This window comes from Pistacia vera, unplaced genomic scaffold (assembly GCF_008641045.1).
Source record: "Pistacia vera cultivar Batoury unplaced genomic scaffold, PisVer_v2 Contig332, whole genome shotgun sequence".
Taxonomy (NCBI): domain Eukaryota; kingdom Viridiplantae; phylum Streptophyta; class Magnoliopsida; order Sapindales; family Anacardiaceae; genus Pistacia; species Pistacia vera.
Genome location: NW_022196149.1, coordinates 140,357 through 157,853, shown reverse-complemented (window position 1 = coordinate 157,853; position 17,497 = coordinate 140,357). Strand labels below are relative to the sequence as shown.

General features: G+C 40.6%; 1 protein-coding gene and 1 long non-coding RNA gene across 2 annotated transcripts; one reads left to right on the top strand and one right to left on the bottom strand.

The window, feature by feature from the left end:
• Nucleotides 1–11,349: 11,349 nt before the first annotated feature.
• Nucleotides 11,350–15,643, bottom strand: LOC116137664 (phosphoglycerate mutase-like protein 1). Its single transcript, XM_031423341.1, has 9 exons — nt 15,583–15,643; nt 14,981–15,045; nt 14,781–14,888; nt 14,462–14,541; nt 14,216–14,378; nt 13,310–13,384; nt 13,068–13,156; nt 12,398–12,490; nt 11,350–11,515 (listed from the first exon to the last, which is right to left on the bottom strand). The coding sequence occupies exons 1-9, from the start codon at nt 15,641–15,643 to the stop codon at nt 11,350–11,352; spliced, it is 900 nt and encodes a 299-aa protein (XP_031279201.1).
• A 1,031-nt stretch (nt 15,644–16,674) lies between these two features.
• Nucleotides 16,675–17,125, top strand: LOC116137703. The gene is made up of 3 exons (XR_004129220.1): nt 16,675–16,776; nt 16,887–16,959; nt 17,061–17,125. It is a non-coding gene; the product is annotated as an uncharacterized LOC116137703 (long non-coding RNA).
• The last annotated feature ends 372 nt before the right edge of the window (nt 17,126–17,497 follow it).

Sequence of the window (17,497 nt, the reverse complement as noted above, 5' to 3'; positions counted from 1 at the left end):
CTCTTCTTCTATTATTTATGTATATAGATACAAGACAAAATGCTTTGAAACCGACAACCGAATGGTTTCTAGGGCATACACTAATATACACTATAAGGAAGAGGCCGATTTGCGGTCTTTCCTCAACCGCAACTGTGAGGGTGCGAACCCACATTGCTGAAAGTGATCCCAAGTAGCTCCGCTGCTCAGATTAAGGAACTACAGTGAGTTCTGGATCAGCTTAAGGCCAATAGAATGAGCAAGGGCAGGTCGCAAAGGTGTCTCCCTTTTCTCAGCAGTGTTAGCTGCCCCTCTCCCATCGAGATTTAGAATGCCCGACATGCGAGCATTCGATGGGAATTCCAATCTCATGATCATTTATACGAGTTCAACAACCTCATGGAACTCCACCAAGTCTCTGACTTGGCAAAATGTTGTGCTTGGCAGTAACCCTCACCGCCCATGCCAAGCACGGTTCAAGTCGTTTCTAACAGGATCGTGGCTCATGGCCTTAAATGAGCTCAAAGTTTCTGAGGCACTTCAAGCGAACAAGAAGTTCTCAAAGCCGTATGCTACCTGAGCAATATACGAAAGGAGGGGTGAACCCCTCCAATCTTATATAGACAGGTTCCATGGAGCTCCACAAGTGGCTCATACTCTTGAAGAGTTGTTCGAACTTCATCATTATGGGAGTTCGCCCGATCAGACATTAGGAAGGAACTGCAATCTGGGATGATGTTTCCCTCACTCACTTCTACAACCTTACTGAAAAGTACCTCTGCATTGAAAATTTGTGGCCGCTCTCAATTGCCACGACCCAGTCCTTCGAGCAGTGCTCCCAAGCAGGGGGAGATAGGAGGGCTAATCGTAGACGGGTTAATGATGATCAGTGAAAGAAAAAGAAGCAGTGGTACGAGCCCAAGAAATCTTATGCCCCAGTTGCCTCATCATGATCGCGATAAGAGTCAATACACCCCCTAAATGCCTCGGTATCGGCTATTTGGATAAATCGGAGGAGGCTGGTTTGCTCAGAGAGCTCGAGCCCACGAAAAATCCCCCTTCAGCCAGAAAAATAAAAAGTATACCGTTATCATCGAGAAATGAGCACCACCAATGAGTGATGGGCCTCAAGCGCAATTGAGGACCTCATTAAGCAGAGGCACTTCAAAGAATATTGTCGGCGTCAGCTCCCGTTCAGGAGAAAAATCAGGAGGAGCCGGGAAAGAAGCGTCGTGGCGTAAATGTCTTTACAGTGTAGGGATCATCTTGGAGGACCAACATCGTAGGGAACTCTAGAGGTGCCTAGGAAAGATATGCTCAGTAGTCCGTCATGACCCCATAAGTGTCATGAGCACAAACGCGCGACCCGCCCAGGTTCGCAGGAGGAGGAAATCACCTCTCCAAGAAAGACGTTGTGCGATTACGTCATCCCCATGATGATGCTCTCGTCATCACGCTTGAAATAGGTCGGTGCGAAGTCCACTGGAAGTGGGGGACAATGGAAGCGCCGTGAATATTTATTTCAGCAAGCCATCGAGAAGATGAAATAGACGAGGCAGATTTGAAGCCTGCCTTATCCCTCGTACGGTTTATCGGAGAACATTTGATCCCAAGGGGACGATCTCGTTCTGGTCATGAGGAGAAACCAACGAGATGACCAAGATGACAGAGTTTTTAGTGGTAGACTGTCCGTCGCTTTTAATGGCATATTGGGGCGACCTCTACTACGAAACTTCAAGGCAATCACCTCAATATACCATATGAAGATGAAGATTCCCACCCCGACGGCGATAGGGAGAGAAAGTGGTTATCAAAGTGTATCTCGCGACTGCTATGTAAGGGCAGTGCAAATGGTGTGCAAAGGAAAAAAGTGTCGGTCGGTATCCCGAAGAGGCAATGGCGATCAGCAGGATTGAGCCACAACCTAGCCCGGTTGAGGATGACATGGATCCTCGCATCCAGAATGCCCTCATAATGGGCCAGTCGAGGATATCAGAGATATCGGTCGATCAAAGCGAGTCGACCGAGTGTTGAGATTGGGAGTAATCTCAACCCTCAGCTTGCCAATGACCTGACAAACTTCCTCAGGACAAATGTCGACGTATTCGCATGGACTCATGCTGAAATGGTCAGGATTAACCCGAATGATGCATGTCATGCCTTGAATATTGATAGTGCGGTCAGGCCGGTTCGCCAAAAGAGAAGAGCAATAGACCCCGAGTGTATGTCTCCTTAAAAGATGAGGTAGATAATCTCCTCTGAACGGGTCCATCGAGAGGCACTACCCGAGCTGGGTTGCCAACCCGGTCTTGGTAAAGAAGCCCAATGGTAAATGGTGGACCTACGTGACTTCACCGACCTAACAAAGCCTGTTCGAATGACAACTTTCCGTTGTCGAGAATCGACCAGCTCATCAATGCTACCTCCGGCACAAGTTATTGAGTTTTATGAGCGCTACTCGGGATACAATCAGATTCTAATGTACCGCGGACGAAGAGCATACTTTTTTGTTACAGACGGGGGTTGTATGTCTATAAGGTTATGCCCTTCAGCTGAAAAACGCTGGGGCAACTTACCAGCGGCTGGTTAACCGAATGTTTTCCAAGCAGATCAGAAAATCAATGGAAGTCTATGTGGTGATATGCTGGTCAAGTCACATGTCGCTTCAGATCACATAGCACATCTCGTAAGATGTTTGGTATACTCTGAAGGTACAGAATGAAGCTCAATCCTCTCAAGTGTTCGTTCGGGGTATCCTCGGGAAAATTCCTGGGGTATATGGTAAATAGAAGGGAGTGGAAATCAACCCCAAAAAACATCCAAGCTCTCCTTGATATGAGCGCCCGACCAATCGAAAACAGGTTCAGAGTCTTAATGGGTGAATAGGCTCTTAGTCGCTCACATCAAGAGCAACAGATCGCTGCTTATCATTTTTCAATATAAGGTCAATAAGAAGTTCGAGGGACTTCGGACTGCGAACATGCTTTCTAGAGCATTAAAGAGCACAACCACCTTTCTATCCAAGCTGCTCTCTCAAGAAATTCTTCTCCTGTATCTATCGTCTCTCAGCATGGTCAGTACAGCTCTGAGTCAGGAGAAGAAAATAGAGTCCAATGGTGGTATATTACGATTAGCTTATGCCTGCTGATTGTCTCCAGGAAGTGCGACCTTATTTCCATGCCCACACTATCCATGCATTGACCAACTACCACTCAGGCAAGTCCTTCAGAAGCCAGAGGCTTTAGGTAAGTTGCTCAAATAGGCGATGGAACTAAGCCAGTTCGATCTGCAGTACAGACCGAAAATAACCATTAAAGGGCAGGTTGTTGCCGATTTCATTTCGGAGTTTTCACACCAACCGATTCAGAAATCCGAGCAACAGTCCAGCGAAGCCCCCAAGAAACTATTCAGAATCTAGAGACCTAGAGCCTCTATGTCAAGGATCCCGAACAGGAAAAGGGCCAAGGCAGGCTTTCCTCCTTAGTCCGAAGGGACTCGCATCCACGGTATTCTTCGTTTAGTTCAAAGTTACCAACAACGAGCCAAGTATGAAGCATCGCTGCTGGTCTGTATGGCAAAAGAATGGGGTCAACCGCGATCAGTATTCATAGCAACTCCATGCTGGTGTTAATCAGGTTTTGGGAGAGTATCAAGCCAAGGAAGAAAACATGATCAGTTATCTGAAGAAAGCTAAGGTCGCACTCGAGTTTTCAAGCACTCGCGATCACGCAGATTCCTAGGACATAATTTGTCGTAGTGCCTTGGCAAGAATAGCCTCGTCGCTGGACTTGATGCCCCAGAAAGTATTCTTGTTCGGCACATAGAAAACCCTAATACAGCTTGCCTGAACAGGCCTGGTTACGACAAAATCAGTTTCTTGGATGACCTTAGTTATTCAGTATCTCCGAGACAGGACCTTGCACAATGATAAAATTGAGGCAAGAACTGCAAAAAAGAGATGCTTGTTCACACTTATAGGAGATCAGTTATACAAGTGGGTTTAGCACCCATTTCCTCCGATGTGTAACCGATGAAGAAGCAGACTATATCATGAGGGAGATCATGAAGGGATCTCGGTAATCACACTGCCACGGGATCCCTCGCCAACAAAGTTGTTCGTCAAAGGTATTATTAGCCCCTACTTCAAGAGGATACCTTCAACTTTGTAAAAAAGTGTGACAAGTGCCAGGCGTTTGCGAAAATACCACGAGCTCCTTCCCACCAGCTGATAACTATGATCAGCCCGGCCATCTCCATGTGGGGAATTGATCTTATTAGACCTATGCCAGTTGGAAGGGGAGGGGTCAAGTATGTTGTGGTCGCGGTGGATTATTTCACCAAGTAGGCCAAAGTTGAACCATTGGCGCGATCACTACCAAGAAGCTCAAGGACTTCGTCTTCAGAAAATAGTGTGTCGCTACAGAATTTCACCTACACTCATCTCTGATAATGGGAAGCATTTCGACAAAGAGGAATTCAAGCAGTTTTGTGATGAGTTGGGGATCCATAAAAAGTTCGTCTCAGTGCAAGACCGCAAGCCATGGCCAGGTTAAAGCTGTCAACAAGACCATCAAGCATACTTTGAAAGTAAGCTTGGCGCTGCTAAGGAAATTGGGTCGACCACCTCTCGGAAGTCCTATGGGCATACGGGACGACTACGAGAACCTCACTTCAAAAACACCCTTCTCGTTAGCATATGGCGCGAGGCAATGGTCCTAGTGAAAGTAGGGACTGGTTCATCAGAGAGACCTCTTCAATGAAAAGACAATGAAACACCTTTGCGTGTAAGTCTTAGACTTAGTTGAAGAACACCACGACAAAGCTCAATTAGGGTAGTAACCTACCAGCAGCGTGCAAAAGATATATTCGACTCTAAAGTTAGGTGAAAAGACTTTCAGGTCAGTGACCTATGTCTGAAAGAAGTCATTCTCAGTCAAGGGAACCAAGCACGAGAGTATTGGGACCAAACTGGGAAGGCCCCTACCGCATTGCTAAAGTGATACGCCTGGGGACTTATCATCTCAAAAGGCTCAATGGTTCTGAAGTATCGCGAGCTTGGAATGCTGAACATCTTCGCCCCTAATCAGTAATTCTGAACTCTCTCTTTTATTTTCCTTGTAAAGTTCCTTTTAAGCTTTTGTAATTAAGATCGCTGTTAAGCCAAATTCATTTGTATAAATGTATGATTCTATTACTTGCATTATTTTATCTTTTATTCGATATGTAATATTTGTGAAGTACAAAAATTTATAAGTGCTCACAAATAATTTAATATCGCAAATAGCTAGAGAGTGGTTTCTGTTGCCTATGTAATGTTTAAAGTACGAAAAAATACGAGTGCTCAAATAATTTAAAAAATGATCATTTCATTCAAAACGTTGAGTGCAAGGGATGTACCAGACAGTTAAGCAGAGTTGTGGAAAAAGTAGGGGTAGAAGTGATCAATGGTCTTTGTCCTTAAGCCCTTCCAATGCAACTCGGTTTCTCCAGGCGGTCGCCGACCTCTGGTCAGTTATGGGTCTCTGGAACATATTCCTCCAGATGATCCTTTCGGATAAAGTACTGATCTTCCTCATTATCGGCTAGCCATAAAGGCAAGGATCCCTGGTAATCATCCGAGAGGCGGTAAGGTTATGGTTAGGTTCTTTGGCTAAGGGCATAGATAGACTGAATCGACCAATCAGCGGCCTTCTCATCTAATCGTTTTTGTGCTCATCTCTCAGTTAAAGAAGCGACTCGCCCCTGGGACATTTTTAGATCCGCTTAAGGCTTTCCTCTACTTCTCGGAAGTTTCCCACAACTGAGCTCTCTCCCTCCGCCCACAAGGACCGTTCGGAGTTTGCCACAACTCCAGCTCTTTCTCGTTAGTCTTTGGTGAGCCTGGCCATGTCGTTTGAAGTTGTTTAAGCTCTTCTCCTTCTCCAGCTCGGCCTTCTAGAAGTCTACCTTGTGAAGAGCGAGTTCCTCTCCGACATGTGACTGGTTCGTCTGAACGATGTTCAAGCCCAGTTCTCTTTTGTAGTTGCTAAGTCGTGCTTCAGCGCTGTTCTTTCTCAGCTCGAAGAGTCCCCCAATAACTTCCAGTTGGGTTTTTTGTTGGGCCAGGTGCAAGGCGAGCAAGAATGCATAGTAAAATAAGCAAGCGTTAGAATTAGTCTCCTTAAAAAGAGTAAAGTATTGGAAAGTCCTCGACGAGGACAAACCGTCTTACCTGACTTTGCATTTGAACCGCCCGATCATTAGATCCACAGGGTTGGAGGTCACGAGCTCTAAAAGACTTTGGCAAGTTGACATTCCAAAAGGGTGAACATTACGCGTGCAGTGTGCCGGAAGTTGACCCATAGAGTCCAACACTGGTGTGCCAGCTCTTGAATCAGAGGGCACATCGCTAGCCGGCCTTGTGCTTCTCCACCGGAAGCTACGTCCTTTGTACACTGTGCAGACGGACCACTGTAACCTCGGTCGCGGGCCTCGAGCTCCCTTCTAAGAAAAGAGCCTAATAAGGTTGCGACCTCTCAGGCTGCACCCCAAGCCCTCCAACTCCGACTCCGACTCCGACTCCTCAGGCTACAGCCACCTCTTTTCTTGGACTTTTGGCCTATGGTCTTCTGCTTTGGGCGTGTGACCGCAGGCGAAAAGGTTCTACTGGTTTTTTGGTGGAGCGTGCGCCCCCACCTATGCTCCTTCGACAGGGTGTCGCTAGGGCCCACTCGGCTGGTCTCTTGGAGCCAACCCAGGGAAAAACGAACCCCTTCTCTCTAACGACTCGGCATCTAGGTGGCTGTTTGCTACGTGGAGTACTTAGTAAAAGTTCGCTGCATGCAAAAGCAAAAATCTGAAAAGACTATGGACACTTACGAGGTAAGGGTTCCAAGGACGCTTCAGAGTTAAAGAAGATGTACTTCCTCAAGTTCCGATTGTCACAAGCCGTTACATTGCGATAATGATCTGGCAGGTTACCAAATGAAACTATCGATTAAGGTAGGAAGATCTGTCAACCTGGTCAACTTGTTTCCTGCGAAAGAGTAAGAGAGGTAGTTAGAAAGCAAAGCCAAAAGGAAAAGAAAAAATTCACCAAGTATTTAGGGAAGACCTATCGGTCCCAATTGGCAGATGCCATCATAATGAAAAAAGAAAAAACTTGGTCTCGTTAGCCCGACATTGCTGGGGTAATTGTAAATGTCTCCCTCGATCGTGGGTCGTTTCGAGAGGTAGTAAGAATCTTTGTCCTCACTCTTTTTAAATAGTGAGCAAGCGAGCTCCAGCTAGTCAGTTGGCGAGGTGTACTCGGCGCACGTGATATACATAGCCATGGTCTATATACGCGTTAGGCGTCAATGTAAAGGTTCGACCCCGAACTGATCGAGGATCAACCTAACAAAGGGATGGAAGGGAATCAACGCTCCACATTGAATATAGCTTCAGAGATCGCAGCCATTCTCTGGCGAATCTGAGAGTATGCCTCCTGTATCGATAGACGTATACGTAAAGGTGTATTGGTCTGTTGCCTCCTGTATTTCGTCTCGGTAGCTAACGACAGGATCTCTTGCAACAGAACCACTGGGATGTCCTACGCCTGCGAGCTTGTCCCATCCATTCTGCTTGTTGTAGGGTCCATCTCTTCTACGGTCGAAAAAGGGGGACACGTAGAGATTACTTAGTCCCGTACAGAATTTTGTAAGACGACGAGGAAGAGCAAAACCTAAAAACCCTTGGGGACCACCCCCGATGGTTCGTACCCTAAAAACCTATTCCTTATAGAAACCTACCATTATAGCCTGGTTAACTACATTCGAAACAGAAAAGGAAAGCAATGGAAGGATCTTTTACCTTTTTGGTTGTGGGGGTCGAACTTCTTCTGTGAGCGGAAAGTGACACACCTTAGAGATTGAAAATATGGTCTCATAAGAGCTTCTTGCTTTTTTTCTGAAAGGTGTGAATGTTGTGCATTGCTTAAGGAGAACCGGGGGTTTTATAGTGAATGAGATGGCGATTGATATTTCCGAAGCCAGTCAACGTTTGGGCGGAATGCGTCTCTCAACGTTGATCGCAATCACATGTCATCAATTAGTGAGAAAGAGTAAACCGCCACGCTTCAGAATTCAATCGTGCCTCTCCGTTGAAATAATGAACAAAAGCTCGATTCCCTCCTCCACATTAAATGTGCTCTCATCCGATTAATGCCCCGATAAAGAATGTCGTTTCAGCATAGCTTGCATTTAATGTGCATGGCTGGCACTTATGCGCACATGACATGTTTATCAGAATAAAGGACACTTCATTAATGGATTAGCTGTCAAGAGCAACGGATAACATTGAAGAGGTCGTTAGAGTAAACACTCTTCGTCGCATGTTTGTTGCAGAGCGATGTGATTCTCACTCTAGCAAAAATATGTGTGTAATCAGGTCGCGGACTCGTTAAGGTAAGAGGTGCACGATATAGCACTGAGTAGGGTCTAATCCAAGTCATCAACTCTGCAGAAGAAAACCATTTCAAGTCGCTCATAGAAAAAAATTCTGCGATCTCCTTGTAGCCAGGTCGGCTCGACCAGGCGTTCTTGGGGTTTGTCAAATCATGGCATATTATGCAGTCTCAAGGTTCAATCCTTAAACCTTAAAAAACTGGGGGACTCTGTATGCCTGAAAATAAGGTGACGTGGAGCCTCGTTAGTGAAGAATGGTCAGAGCTCAGAAGGGTTCTGTGCCATCCAAGTGCAGCCACGTTGCGCCTAGCACAAGTAGCATGGCTCATTCAGTGGGCAGGTGAGTGCTAGGCCAGCAAACGGCGAGAGCACGTGTCAAAGCCCTGCTTTAATCAAGGAAATCCCTCGGGTAAGTGGCCAATGGGACGCAAAGAAAGGATTTGTACGGCACATACCCACTGCAGCTTTATAATCATTACCTTGAACTTTCCCTATAAATAGAGGACTTCCCCTCATTTGCGGGGATTCGTAACTTTAAATTAAAATAGCTCTCTCTCTCTCTCTCTCTCTCTCTCTCTATTGTATTCTCACCCTTTACTGTAACTCAGCTCGCTGAATGCGACCCGATCTCTTTCTCTTATTAATACAATAGCAGTGGACGTAAGATTCGCTTTTGGGCATCCAAACCACTTTAAATATGCTCTTCACCTTTATTAATTCAATCCTTCATATCACGTGTGACTTCTAAGCCTTCTTAGCATTTTACACGTGCGAATAGTTGGTGTCAAAATCGAGTATCAACAATATATATTCAGTGTAATTTATCAGACTATATTAATATAATATTGAAAAATATTGTGGACATGAGATATAAAATTGAGACAGAAAATCTAATATTACAATTTTATGGTCAATATAACTTTTCTACGTTCCTTTAAAGAAAAGATATTACGTACTTACAAATGAAAAGTCGATAGTGGTAAAGAGACTATATTTGTTGACACTTATCCTCTTTCAAATGGACGAACTCCCTGAAGGAAATTAGGAAATGCATCAGAAGGTAAAAACCGTTAATCTTAATCATTGAATCTGTCTAAACAAAAAACAAATCAGAAAAGTGAAATTAATTAAACAAACTCTTCTTATAAAATAAAGTTAGCAAAGCACCATACAGTCTCGTACTTCTCAAATGCTAAAATTGGTGAGCGTTGTTGGGTTTACAAGTTGGAGAATCAAAGGAAAAGAATGCATGCAATTGTTTGGGTATTCTTAGAGACAAGTTTTCAGAGAATGTTTCTAAGAGATTTTTCGTTTCAATTGTTTCATTAACTTTAACAAAGTTATATACAAATAGACATACATCCTATACATCACTATCATGATTACTCTGTAAGCATTAAAGCTAATCTAAATTGTAAAGGTATTTACAGGCTATTCTCAGAAAGTCATACCTTCTTACTTAATACAAAATATGTGAAACTAAACAGCCTACAAGTCAGGAACCACCTCAAGTAGTTGACCAACTTTGACACCTTCTAGATCGGTGAATCAACTACCTCTTTCAGGGCAGGTCGCATAATGGTTCTAATCGCATGGCATTGATCGCTATGGCTTCTTGCATTGCTTCTAGGTCGCATTACCTCCTGGTCACTTCTTTAGATCGCATGCTTTGAGATCACTACCGATCACATGACTTCAGGTCGCACCATCTTAGCTTTGCACATGTGATCACAAGATTCAGATCGGCAAGCCTTCAGATCGTTCTTCATGTTTCCAGCAAGAATCACTTGTTGTAACACAATTGAGAGCCAGCGTTGCATTGCGATGATCATTTGCCACCATTACTGGAGGTGTACATGTATCTAACCCATATTCATACATGTGGCTTTCGCAACCAAAAACTCCAACTGCTGTTTGCATGGCCTTGAAACACATATGCAATTGCTAATTTAATCCATGCAAAAATTCATAATCATCAATTAGAGAAGGGATCATAACTTGACTTAGGAGAAGTGATAACCAATTCAATCCTTTAAAAGCCCACTTGCAAGGACATGGTTAGCAGATCAGCCACCTGTTATAAACACTTTCAAGTAATTAAAATTAACTAAAGCAAGATCAAGAGATAATGTGGTGATTAATTATCCATTACTGCTGCCAACCAAGAGTAGAGATAGGAGCATCAAATAATTTAGGAGACATAATGCCTTAAGACTCTTCTTTGCTGCTACATTGTGCATCCTTGTCCCTGCGTCACTGGTATATATATTAACATTATTAACAAAGTTTAAGCAATGTAAATAATATAAGGTATATAACTGTGCAACTATCCAAGCTTCACTCTAGCGAAATATTGAATTACACCTAAGAAGAAGTGATTAAAACTATTATGCCTAATAAGGGCTGACATAGTGTGACGTTGTCAAGCCACAATTAGAATCCAAAACTGTTCTACCATCCAGAACATGACACGTCTCCAAAGGCAAAAGGAATATAGCTGTTACAGACCCAAACAGGGTGGATTTAATAATGACGAGTGGAGACCACGGCCCTACTCAAACTTCAAAAAAAATTCAGATTTATATATATTATATTTATTTGCATTTTTCCCCCTAATAGAACTTAACATTTGGGAAAAGAATGAGATTTCATTTGATTTTGGACTCTTACTAATACCAGAACAGCAACGCACGCCAAGAACTATTTCCTCTTTCTTATCGGTGCAGGTGCTCTAAAGACTAAACTCTCAAGTTTCTCTCACTAAACTCCCTTCCAAGTCTCAACCAACACTATTTTTCATCAATTTATCAAAAGGTAATGTCCCTAACCCAAATCCCAATTTTCTCTATTCATGATGTTTTAGAACTTGTTATTGTATTTTCCAATAAATTGAGTATTATTTATTTAGAATTTGAGATTTGAAGTATAACTAAACTGAAACCTTCTCCTAATAGCCAACAAGAGTCATGAATTGCCGCTCACCATTTAGCCAATGCCCAGACGTCCCCATGCCTACTCGTGATTTGAGAGACAAGGGTGTTCCTGTAACCTTGTCAGCACCCACACTAGTGACACCAGCATTAGAAGTCCTTTGTAGACGCAGTACCTTTCCCCTATAGTAAAATGTTCCTAAGAAGTGAATCCCAGTAAGAGACTAAGAGTAGTGTCAAAGAATCCAGGCCTAAATTTCCCATATAGTAAAATATCTTAATTGAATGATTTTAAGAGATAATGTTATCATAAATCAAATTGAATGATTTAGTGATGATGTCTTTATGTTGATGTCTTGATGAGATGACAATGAATTATGTGACTGTTTATTTTATAATTATGTTGTTTGTTGTTGATTATGTTTATGTTTAGTAAAAATACTGACACACAAAAAAAAAAAAAAAAAAAAAAAAAAAAAAAAAGAAAAAACATATCCTTTTGCTGTGTACAAATAAATATAAGTTATGTGGTTTGTGGTCCCTTTGTTGTTTGTGGTTGTGGTCCCTTGATGTTTGTTCATGGTTTGTGGTGCCTTGATGTTTTCTTATTCCTTCTCTCATGTGTGTAGGCTATCACATGTATTGTTAAACAAAGTACAAACTAGTTTAAATCTTTTCTTCTTGTTGCAGGGAGATCCTTGTCTATTCTTGAAAAGAAAATGAGCACTGAAACAATTGTAGTCGTGAGATACTTAATACATATATCAGAACATGGTACAATAAATACATCAAGAACAGGTAAAGAATTAAAGCCAAGAAAACCATTTTCAGTTTCCAGACTTAAGAAATGATCCAACACTTCAAAGAATTTGCAAAATGGCATAAAGGAGTAGAATTTGAAGCAGAGAAAGATGTCAGAAGGCAACAAGTAGCTAAAATTGAACAGTGAACACAAATCTCTACCATCTCTAAATATCTTTAATTTAATTTCTAAACGAGGATCTGCTAAACACGTTAAAGCTATACACCAATAACTGGCATTGAAAAATATGAAGCAACACTTACTGTTTACAATCATTTCCGAATGCACTTAGGGTATGATATAAGAACGCACTGTGAGTAACAACTGCGATCTCCTTCTCTTTTCGAGTCCACAGCCTGGATCAATTGATTAATGGGAAAACAAAAGAAATAGTCAGGATTAAATTGACGCCACTTCTGCCATAGAGTTACATGTCCATGTGCATCTTATTCAAAGGTGAAACACATACTAGGGAAAATCAGAGAAACATTTCAAGTCTGGATCAATTTTAAGGGGATCATTTACTGTTCCAGTAGTAGAATGAAGTCATCAAAATTCCTTTTTTCTTAATGAAATTTATAGCACAAGTGATTATTACATGATCAATTGTTACAGTTCGAATCAAAATGAAGATAAAGCATAAGTGCACACATCAAAGTGCCATGTATGGAATCTAAAACTCAATGGAAATCATTATTTACATAGGACAACAACATAACCACTACTCTGGAAAACATCTCAAAGCCTTCCGTCTGTAAAACCATAGACAAGAGCATGAAAAGTTTAAACCCTATGATAGAACTCACTAAACAGATGGCATCCTAGCGAGTGCAATCACACTATTCCATAGTCATTATATAAACTTTCTATCTTTATCATGCACTTGTGTAGATGAAAAAAAAAACTTTTGAATAGAGGTAAATGGGAAGTCACCAGTTTATAAACTTCATTCCCCTCTCTGCAACATGTTCATCCGTCTCTCTAGTGTCAGCCGTCCACAAAATGTCATCATCATTTTCTATCTGAATAAAAATGGCACAAAAAGAAAAAGGTAAAAATAACCTTTGTTCGCACGAAGTGAAATTGGATTCCAAACCCATGATCAACAGTTCAAAAGTATTGCATTAATAACAGCTAATCCACAAAACAAAAGCCAATCACAATAAATTACTTGCCAGTGAAAAATCAATAGCAGGAAAAAGAGCTCGATACTCGTTGATGCTCCTTCTCTTATCACAAGGATTAACTCCCTGAAGCGAAAGAAATAATCATGAAAACTGAAACACACAAATTTAGAAACAATTTTTTTTTTTTATTTATATAAAAAAAAAAAATACTATCAACAAAAATTAGAACCCTAATATCAAAATTTGTTCTTAAAATATTTCTCATTCCTATAAGATTTGAAAAACAGGCCCTGGTAAATTTAGATTTGAAATCACAAGAGCACTGGAAACCAACGGTGCTCCACATTTCACTTTGCAGTAGAAGTGTTTGCACTATCTTAAAAGTTAAAACCCTCACAATGATCACATCAAGTGGAAAGTGGATCTAGGTGTCAGCCTTGTTTGCTTTCTAAACCACAGGACCTAGGCCATGCCCTGAAACATTTAATCCAATTTTATGTTATACTGAAACCTTGACAAAAATTTGGAATGAATTAGAAACTTAGTCCAATCTTCCTTGATGACACAATATGTTATTAGGCATACCAATCTAGATTTTGGAGCGTTCATGAATTCAGAATATATTTAAAAAGCTAATACAACAACTTAGGTTGACAGAGCGCCAAGTCATTGATACATTAATATTATAACTGCTAGCCCAGAACCTAATTTATTGTCAAAATGCACAATGGCACGTATTCATGAAATTCGTCTTTCAATGGTAAATTACTTTACACTAAAAGCTCTTTTACCAAATAAAGAGTTCGTTTTTTCATTTCTCTCTCTCTCTCTCTCTCTCTCCGTTTCCATTTTTTCTTTTTTCTTTTTCCTTTATTTAAGGTGAACAGAATATGAACATCTTTGAGAAGGAAGTTAATTTCTGTCTGACTAGCCTTCGTTATGTACATTACATACCAAACGTTCTCGGCAAAGCTCAACTGCAATAAATGGTGGGCAATTTAGACTTGAGATTGCAGAACGATCACTGTTCCCTGCTTTTTCCACCATCAATGGAGGTGCATCTGTCCCATCTACATACCCTTCACCACCAAAGACTCCTACTGCTGTTTGCATAGTCCTGCTATTCAAATTATGGAAGTCATAACCTAAAATGCAAGAACGCATAAACAATGACGAACAGTATGAAGGAATCTAGTTCACCTTAATAAAGGGGAAGTGATGACCAACTCAATTTTCTTAGAAAGTCCAACTTCATGAACATCCTTGTGCAAATTCTCCACCTGGTATTATACCACAGAATCGTCCCAAGTCATTTTTTTCACTAAAAGCGTTGTACAATGTACAAACACTAATAAATTGATAATGATTCTCTTCTTGCTGAAGCAAAACAAACGCAGAATTCTCAAGGTCCTAACAGAACATCATCTTGAAAAACTTTCTAGTTTTTATTAGATGAAAAACATTTGACAAGATCGGAGGAGCTAAATTGATAATGAAACAAAATTTAAGTGGTGATTACCTGCTTCCAGCCGTCTTGGGAAAGCTGTGCATCAAAATAATCACAAGACTTGTAAGCATCATGGTTCTTTTCCGCGGCTACATTGTGAATACCCTGAGCATGCCTCACCTGCATGCAAAAATTTACAATACCACAAGTCTTCTCCAATTTAAAATCTCTACAATACTTAAAGAAACAAATAATTAAATCTTGGCACGAACCAGGTGAATAGTTTTACATCGGTGAGATGGATACAAACTCGTGCCAGTGGCGGGATCCACATCGTCTGCACTCGAATGTAATTGAAATTCAAGATTACAAACTATCAGAACTAAAGTAATAGCATCAAGCCTATGAGCAACTAGATCCCATCTAAGCCACGGAACTCAGATCAATGCAAATATAACAATCAACACTTCAAAATCTGGCCTAAGAAAAACCATTACATTTTATGATTCTCACACAAGCGCATCAAATAACCAGAAATAAACAAGATGGGAGTCGGTTGTTAAATCTATTTATGTATATTAAGCAAACAAGCAATTCACGTATCCAATAAAATAAAATAAAACGTGTTAATAAGCATGAAGGTGAGAAATAAAATGCCAACTAAGGACGTTTCTGCCTTCCAGAGGTCCTGAAACCAGCTGGCACTTGTAAATTAAATCCTCAATATGAAAAATTAACAGAATCCTCATCCATGATCCATTAATAATACTTAATTACCATTACAGGATGACCCAGTCAAAGAAGTTAATCAGTTGAAGTAACAGAAAGATTATAAATTTTGAGAGGAAAATTTCAGGGATTGGAGGTAAAATACCAGAGAGAGGAGTAACGGTGGAACTGGTGGTAACCCGAAGTAAAGCAGGTAAGGCATTCATGTTGAGAAATTCTGAAGGAAAACGGCGAAGTAAAGAAGACGTAATGGGCGGGAGATAAAGAGGAGGAAAGTTGTAACAAACTTGTGGTGTACGCAGTTAGGATTATTTACTTTCATATAGATATTTCAATTGGACAGCAGTTGACTCGTGTGCAAGAGTCCATTGATCAAATCCATAAAAAATACTTTACAAGTGAAACTGCCGTGAAAGTGCGTGTGTCTCCTTCTATGATCCTACATTCAAGACCAGACCTCACGTCATTCAGAGTAGGCCCAAGAGACAATTAATGATACAGTCAGAACCGATAACATAATCAAATCAATAATGCCACTGACAGTGGGACTGTACATCGAATTATGTGTTATCACACTTATACCAACTAGGTATTACTTTAATAAATATTTTCCGGGTGAATAATTATTCATCAATTATGGGCGATTATTTATTGTTATTAGATGCACGTTTGTCCATACGAAATAGATGATGAATTTTTATCTATATTATATAGATGAGAGTCTATTTATTATAGACAGATGTCTACTTATAATGGATACCCATCTATAATTTAAATTTAAAAACAAAAATGATAGGCTCCTATCTATATTCAATGGATGGGAGTCCATACTAATGGACCGACGAAGACTTTTAATGGATACCCATCCAAACTATAAATTAAAAAAAAAAATTAACGAACGCCCATTTAAATGTTATGGACGGGCATCATTTAATAATGTACAAGCGTCTACTGTTATTGAACACGCTTCCATACTTTAAAGTTCAACAAAATTATGCTCAACTGAATGGACTCGGTTCAAACTTTTTGAACGGGTGTCCCTTAATAATGGACGGGAGTCCATCCGTCCACTCAAGGTGCAGAAATTTGTAATCAGTTTCTTTTTGAGTGCCTTCTCTTTCTAACATCTCTTGACTTCCAAATGTCAGATTGTTTACTATCTTATAACACTACTTAACTAATGAGCAGTTGTCATGTTTCATTTATTCCTTTCATGTAGATGCATTCATGACTGACTAAATCCTTCTCACTGGGTGGTGCTGCATCCTCCTATCCAACCGATCATCGGATCGCAATCGCTCCAAGTATCAACTACTTCACACCCTTCGCACCCACAGAGGTGCAGATGATAGATGTTATAAATGTTTAATTATTATTATTATTAATATTAATCACCTGACACTCCTAGAATTTGACAGTTTTTTTTACCTGTGTGTTTGCGGTTTGCAGAAGTAGGAGGACCTTCCAACAACTGAAGAAGGAATATGCAACACTGAAGAAGAAACTAGAAGCTTATTTTCAGGTGGCTGAGCTGAACCCTGTTTGTGTTGTTTTTACCCAGAAAAAATGTAAATTATGTATTTTTAACTGATAAAATTTGATGTTGTCTTTGATGTTATTCAGCTAGCAAGACGAGCAGGGCCCATGGAGACTGCTAGTCGTCGGAAATAATTAATTACAGAAGGGAGTGCAATGAAAAAGTGAAATGTTGTTGTTGAAGTTTGTGCTGTGTAGTGTATGAGCAGCAGTACAAATGGAGCACTTGAAAGGGCTTTTGGGTTGAGTTGATGAGTGATGCTAATCTATGTATTAGATTTGGTTTCCTGAATAAAAATTTTATATTTGTTTTGTCGTATTAATTTTGTAAATTACAAGCGTGGATTGTGGCATTCTAGATCTGTAATAGAATAACATGAGTTGACTAGAATATGATCGGGTCAAGATTTAATACTCTCAAATTGAATAGGAAAGGAAACATCACGTTAGCTATTGTTAGTGAATAAGAGCATCTTGAAGGATTATTTATATGATCTAAATTCTTTATTATTAAGAGTTTATCT